The sequence below is a fragment of the Gasterosteus aculeatus genome, chromosome 12 (assembly GCF_964276395.1).
Source record: "Gasterosteus aculeatus chromosome 12, fGasAcu3.hap1.1, whole genome shotgun sequence".
Taxonomy (NCBI): domain Eukaryota; kingdom Metazoa; phylum Chordata; class Actinopteri; order Perciformes; family Gasterosteidae; genus Gasterosteus; species Gasterosteus aculeatus.
In genome coordinates, this window is record NC_135700.1 from 13,795,192 (window position 1) to 13,802,394 (window position 7,203).

The 7,203-nt window shown below is 42.8% G+C and overlaps 2 protein-coding genes across 8 annotated transcripts; one reads left to right on the forward strand and one right to left on the reverse strand.

The window, feature by feature from the left end:
* Window positions 1–13: 13 nt before the first annotated feature.
* On the reverse strand, window positions 14–3,454 carry cenpn (centromere protein N). Its single transcript, XM_040195725.2, has 10 exons — window positions 2,682–3,454; window positions 2,467–2,512; window positions 2,313–2,372; window positions 2,058–2,131; window positions 1,782–1,955; window positions 1,583–1,684; window positions 1,134–1,188; window positions 878–987; window positions 651–774; window positions 14–333 (listed from the first exon to the last, which is right to left on the reverse strand). Exons 1-10 carry the CDS (start codon window positions 2,850–2,852, stop codon window positions 212–214), a joined length of 1,038 nt encoding a protein of 345 aa, XP_040051659.1. The 5' UTR covers window positions 2,853–3,454; the 3' UTR covers window positions 14–211.
* Window positions 3,403–5,565, forward strand: cmc2 (C-x(9)-C motif containing 2). 7 transcript variants are annotated; one of them, XM_040195758.2, is made up of 5 exons: window positions 3,615–3,891; window positions 4,082–4,153; window positions 4,616–4,686; window positions 4,780–4,851; window positions 4,949–5,565. In XM_040195758.2, exons 2-5 carry the CDS (start codon window positions 4,117–4,119, stop codon window positions 5,030–5,032), a joined length of 264 nt encoding a protein of 87 aa, XP_040051692.1. In that variant the 5' UTR covers window positions 3,615–3,891; window positions 4,082–4,116; the 3' UTR covers window positions 5,033–5,565. The 7 variants fall into 7 exon arrangements, with proteins under 7 accessions (XP_040051720.1, XP_040051711.1, XP_040051692.1 ...); XM_040195768.2 differs by having other exon boundaries at window positions 3,623–3,761; XM_040195786.2 differs by lacking the exon at window positions 4,082–4,153 and having other exon boundaries at window positions 3,403–3,761; window positions 4,570–4,686.
* Window positions 5,566–7,203: the final 1,638 nt, after the last annotated feature.

A 7,203-nucleotide genomic window follows, 5' to 3' on the forward strand; every position in this document is an offset into this window, starting at 1 on the left:
AAATACAAGAATGTTAAAAAGCTTGCTTTTAATTTAATTTGTACACTTCATGCATAATACATTTTGCCACTTTGACACCAACAAAAGGTAATACAATAAAATAATCTATAGCCAACATGTCAGCACATGTTAACAACTGTAAGCACGTAGACCGGGTTGATAAAAGCAAACTACAGATGAACTAGACAATACAGGCCACACGGTGAATCCTTCAAACCTGTGGTTGGCCCCGTTGGGATGAAGGACCAGGACCATTGTCTGTGATGAGAAAATAATTTCTTCCTTTTAGGGGGATACATGAGAGCAGTGGTGTGACAGGGGTGGAGGCAATTCCTGTAAAACACATTTAAAAAATGATAAAACATCCACAAAAAAGAAAATGCTTAGGATTCTGTTGGCATGGTTAAAAATGTCACAAATTATCAAGGGACAGTGGGGGTAAAACACTTAATTGACTGGGATATATTCATGATGAATAAGGTTGTAAGAGCATTACAGTGGCGATATTTCCTCTAGTGTAGTGTGTGCGTGCATGTGTGCGGCCTCTTGTGGTCATTTATGGAGTTGCCAGGAAAATCCTTACTTCTTTTACTGAGATACAACCCGTGTCTATGGTTGGTGTATGCTTCTGGTTAACAAACTATTGTTACCTGAAGATGCGCAGTGTCGAAATGACTCCAGGAGGTTAGTGCTTGTGAATTTGACAACACATCTGAAGGGTTCCTCCCGCTCTGTCATGGTCTTGTTGGAGTGGTCTCTGAATTTTGTCTCCAGCTGAGGAAAAAAACAAGGCATGAGATCTTCACAGGGTGAAACTGAGATTTTATTTCAATCTTTGAACTCGTATAGCAAGACAGCGAAGCGAGCCTCTGAATACCTTGTAAACGGCAGACTGTAGCTGAGGTAACATCCCGCCACCAAAGGCCTCACAGGCCATCTGAAGTCGGTTTGCTGCAAGCTCAGCTTGTTCTTTTTCTATGTGCTGGTCTATAAATAATAGGACAAAAGCTAAATAAACATAACCACAATGCAGAATTCTTCTAGAGGAACACATTGAGCTTAAATACATAAAATATTCATATAAAGAGATGTTAAAGCGGCTTTGCTCTGATCAAAGGATGTTGTCAACATACTTGAAATGGTTTGATTATTTTCTGGAGGAGGAATTGGATACTTGGTGGGAAACACCTGGAAGTTAAAAGCAAAAACAAAACACCACATATAAAACACCAGATCAATCTTTTTCGGAATTACCTTTTTAAACAGAAGGTTTATGGTTGAAATAAGTTAGTACTCGATAAGTTAGTACGCGACTTAGTTTGTTTGTTCAGAGAATCCCAAGACATGAACTGTGACATTAGGTTTACAATCCTAAAACATCAAGCTTCTTCAATCAATACACCTAAATATTTAAGTGTAGTTAAGTTTTATGAACACATCAACTTATATTCTTACTCAACAGGTGGTCATCAAGGTCAATAACACAACGACAACTTTACTCTGAAACCAGAAACACCTCTGTAAATGATTGAGTGGGGAAGACTGACTTTGTTAGGTGGTTGTACTTCCAAAAATGGCCTACCTGTTGATACTTCTTCATCAGAAGGTCCCTAATAGCAGTGAGTTTACGTCCACTGAGGTTAGCGTCTTTAATAGCTTGATATCTGGTGGACAGAACCAAGGCCTGCAAAGTACATCACTTACTTAGAATGGAGACAGAAAAACAATGACACACGGCAACTGTACAAAGTATTTTGAGGATTGAATATTCAGGTGTTCACCTGGGATAACAGAGGCTTCTGCTTTGAAGTGATGCTGGTCACAAAGACATACGGGGTTTGAAGATAGTGAACAATGTATGTTGGTTTCAGGTGGTTGGGTCGAGAGAACGTGTCTCCCCATGCGATACGAATCCACACAGCCTCGTCTGTGTGCTTCTTCATTTTGATAGACACCTTGAAAGCAATACAAAAACGTAGAACTTAAACACAGAAGCCCATTCGACGTGTGTCAATGATGCAGCTATACAATTACTAACTGGGTGGTAATCTTCTTACATTTCTCACAAGCTCTCTGAGGTGGGATTTAAATTGTTCCTTAAACTGCGTCAGGTCTACAGATTTAGCATCATCTGGGGAAAAAAAGAGAGATTCAAAGGTCACAGTAAATCCAACTGTAAAAAATAAAATTAAAAAAGGATCCAGACACCGGCAGGATATCGGACTGATTGCTGTTAACAACCTTTCAACTAGCTTTTTACAATCCCAACAGTTGCAGTGTTTGGATAGTAAAAAGCAACTGTTTGAACATACCTTCAGGGTCCATGAGCTGGAAGGCATACCACATCCCCTGGTCTGGGTTGTCAATGACATCTGAGAGACAACAACACAACGTGGAGGGACACAAGACACGTGACTGGTGGCCCGAATGAGTGTGACGTTAGCGAGATAATTCCACGCGACTCACGTATCATCTCGAGGTCTGTGAGTTGTTTCACCGCCAGCTCGTTTTCCTGAAACGTTACGTCAGATGTTTAAAGGAGAGGAAACACAGAGCAGCTCCAACTAGCTTAACGTTTACGTTAAACGCCGTGTACACCTGCATGTGTATCAAGTTACGTGCCGTTATATTTTAGGTCAACTAAGGTTAATTTGTATCTCGGAAAAAATGGTGCTGTTTACCTCGCATATACCGAGCAGCCGTTCCGTTAACGCCCATTTGGACTGGGTGAAATCCATTGACTTCTGCTGCTCGGTGGTCAAACGGCCCCACTTCTCCAGCGCGCTGCGCAGCGTCGGAGTCGGTATCCGTCGCATGAGTCGCTGCAGCAAACGTTTCGCGGAGTCATCCATTCCCGATCAGGCGGTTTGGATATCTAACGTTAGCTTTAGAAGTTGTACGTGAAGTTCTAGTAAACGGGGAGTAAAGCCGCCGGTTCCGTACAGCTCGCACAGTAACAGCGGCAATTCTGATACAAACAAACCGCCGACCGAAGAGAACACGAATTGACCAATCAGATGCGGAGACGAAAGGGCCTCGTGCCCCCTTCAGCGCCCCCTGTGGTGTCGGAGGGGTACTACTTATTCTGCTGTATTCACCAACTACGAGATGCCTGCAATTTCAACCCTACTTTTAACTATAGCACATTATATTAAGCAGGTACTAAGCAATAAAATATTGATTTCTGCAGCTAAATGTCCCCTGTTGTCATAACATTATTAAGACTACATTAGTCTTAAAAATACTATGACGCAGGGTCCAGCCGGAGATAGTTTTAACTACTTTAAAAAGAGGCGGGGGGCAGCTTCCAAAACTTGTTAGGAGTGAAGTTCCAAAAGGTTCCAGAATAAAATTTTGATACGATTCATGGGGTAGGAAAAAAGAAAATAGGTCCTACTTTTTGACTTGGTGAATATCCTACACTGTACAAAGCTGTCACAACAATTTATCTGTCTAACGTTAAACCCATTCGTTAGCGAAACCAGAAGTACGTAACGGGGAATTCTTCTGTAAACTTCCGTCTTCGACCGTCCCGCCTCTTTTTCAGAAGGACGCACTCCATTGGCGGATGAGAAAAAAAGCGGAGCGTCAATTCGCTGTCAACAATTGTCACTCACTTCACCAAACACTTACGAAAGCACCCAGCGTGTCCTGTCGGTCTCCTACTGTTCCTGTAGGTTAACGTTCATGTCACTCCAAGGCCAAACGTTTTAGTCGCAACTATCGAGGATTTACAAGAGCCTGCGTCGTTATTCTTCTGGGTGAATTGAACTCTACTGCTTAAACACACGGCCTTAACGTTAGCTACGGTTGTTAGCATTTCGCCCGCTAACGTGACACTTCGACCGAGGTTCGCTGGAAAACTTCTCAAATGACCGATCCGTTCCCGTGGTGAGGACAGCGCCGTGCACCCTGTCACCTTGTGTCCTACTGTACACCTCTACCCCCCAAACGGACCACGTGTTTCTAGACCTCACGGGCCATTCGGTCGTTCCAGAAGGAGTCCGGGTGAATGCAGGTTAAGTCGTGTCACGTTGTTGCGTTCTCTCCGTCTCATTGTGCCTTTTCTTTGTGTCCGCAGGTAAGTTAAAGTGTTCAACCAAAACCATCATCTCAATGACAGAGCAGGAAGGAGAGGGCTGGGGAGGCAGTAGTATCCTTCAGGAAAACCTTCCCTCGCCCTGAGTGGACGTGATGCATAACAGCGACCAAGTTAACCACGACACATTTTGTTAGAAGGGATTGAACCGTTTTAATAGACATTTTTTCATGCAAATGAGGCAATTCGGAGATGTCACCTTTTGGTTCTCATCGGCGTCATTATGATGACCCTATTAGACAGTTGTAATAGACCAAAACATCACAGAAAAGAGTGATTTGTTGCAGCCTTAATATGCTCAGCATATTCCCATTTCACTGAGAAAAGCCGTACAGCCAATAGCCGACCCGTGTTTGTTTTTAAGTCCCACGAGGGAATGTGTTGCCACCAAAGAACATCTCCCACAGTGATACCCAGCAGTAACGTACGACTCCATCATCGGTGCCCCTCTCGTTTTTGTGGACTTTCAGCATTGCGCCGGTGGTACAGTAAGCCCTTAACTCAGCATGCACTCCGACCTGTCGCCTCACCTCCACACGGCCGAGTGTAACGAACTGATAACTCGCCTCATGCAGTGTCACAAGGAGGTACGTCACGCGCCGATATTTCCGTTTTTTGTTGTTGTCGCTGTGTGCTTCATTCGCACAGAGGACCAAAATGATGTTTTCTTCCACCCTCAGCACAGTGTCATGAAGTTCTTCGGCACGTGCAACGATGTGGACCGGGATATGCGCCATTGCCTAAAAGAAGAGGTCCGTCTGTCGTTATTCATACGCTTTGAGAAAAAGATGGCTTGTATAAGAAAGGTTCTTTTAATCAAGACTTCATTGTGTGCTCCCCAATCAACAGAGACTGGAAAAGCGCGAGCGCAGCAAGCAGCACGCCGCGGAGATGAGAAAGAAGCTGAGGGCGAGGCCCAAGGAGCAGCTCTGAACGGCTTTTTTTACTGCCACTTTGCCGACTCTGGCACTCCAAGTTCCAAGTATTGAGATAGTGGGACATGCCTCAGAGGTTGGCTATGACTCTGGGGAGTTGGGGGTTGTATTTGGATTGAAACATGTTCTTGTGATACTATTTGATGAGAAAAATGAGTGAGACTGTTCTCTTATGATTACTCCTACCCCCCAGCCCCCCCTCCCCTCTGCAGTACTCTACAGCTCCATGAAATGGAGAAGTGCAAAACTGCAAATTACTCATCAAATGTTATTTATGCTGGCAGGACACATTAAGAATACACAGAATAATCAGTTTTATTCATGGAAACTATCAAAAATGTAAAAAAAATACCCCAAACAGGATGACTAGTGGCTGTGTTTGACCCTTAAAGGTCACATACACCCGTGGACATGCATGTCAAACACACTCATGGATTTTTTTGAATTTTTATTTGAGTTGATTGAATATATTAAATTGTAAGATTGATTACTTTTTAATAAAGTGAAATTATCAGGAAATATAAGAATCCATTCTTCGATGTAATGTGTCCTTATTGTAAAACAAAGTATCAGTATGTCTAAAAGACAACCCTGATCATGCTGTAAAGACAATGTTAGTCCACAGTTGTAGTTTGTAGTTAAAGGTGATGTGTCACATGTGGAGTAGTCTGACTGGAGAGTGTTTAGTCTCTGAACAGAGAACCACCTCGACCCGTTCTATGTGCATCGAGATAATCTGCCACCAGACACCGTTGTCTAGTTCCTTCTCTTGGCCGGTGTTGACCTTACTGAAAGTTGACATTTAGGTAATGAAATGTCACCGGAGTCCTCTGCATTGAGTAGACACCAGGGGTCCGTTTCAAGAAGCGGGTTTAGTGGAAACTCAGAGTTTGTTAACCCTGCGACGAGGGGAACTCAGGCTTGTCTGTTTGAGAAAGGGAGGTAACTAAAGCACAGGCTCAGTCACCATGGTAACTGAGCCTGTGAACATAATAACCTGGTCGCGAGCAGGTTTTCTTCAATAAACCTCGAGTTTCTTTCACAGTCTCCTCCCTCTGACAGCAGCCCAGCCAATGACACAGCGCTCCTTCATTTCCTCATTCATTCAAGTACTCGGTATCAGGCGGATTTTATTAGCGCAGTTTCCACATACAGTTGTGCTCATGTGTTTACATACCTTGGCAGAATTAATGATTTCTTGGTCCATTTTTCAGAGAATATGAATGATGACACAAAAACCTTTCTTTCACTTATGGTTAGTGTTTGGGTGAAGCCATTGATTATCATTCAACCGTGTTTACTCTTTTTAAATCATAATGATACCAGAAACTACCCAAATTACCCTGATCAAAAGTTTACATACCCTGGTGATTTTGGCCTGATAACATGCACAGAAGTTAACACAAACGGGTTTGAATGGCTACTAAAGGTAACCATCCACACCTGTGATCTGTTTGCATGTAAAGTGTGTGTGTATAGAAGGTCAGTGAGTTTCTGGACTCTTCATCATCACATCTTTCATCCAGTGCTGCACTGACGTTTCTGGATTCTGAGTCATGGGGAAAGCAAACAAATTGTCAAAGGATCTGCGGGAAAAGGTAATTAAACTGTATAAAACAGGGAAGGGATATTAAAAGATATTCAGGGAATTGAGAATGCCAATCAGCACTGTTCAAACTCTAATTAAGAAGTGAAAAAGTAGGGATTCTGTTGAAACCAAACCACGGTCAGGTAGACCAACCAAAATTTCAGGCATAACTGCCAGGAAAATTGTTCAGGATGCAAAGAAAACCCCACAAATAACTTCAGCTGAAATACAGGACTCTCTGAAAAAGTGTGGTGTGGCAGTTTCAAGATGCACAATAAGGAGGCACTTGAAGACAAATGGGCTGCATGGTTGAGTCGCCAGAAGAAAGCCATTACTACGCAAATGCCCCAAAGTATCCAGCTTACGATACGCCAAACAGCACAAAATTCATCAACAATGTTTTTTTTTCCTACTAATTTAATTATTTCAACATCAACAGTTGATTGTATCAGGCCTGTTATTTAAATTGTGGAAGGACAATATATACAGGAAACATCAAGTAATCCTGTTGAGCAATTGAGGTAAAAGACAAAGATGTTACCGGAAAATGACCCAGACTAATGCTCATGTTTTTTATATCT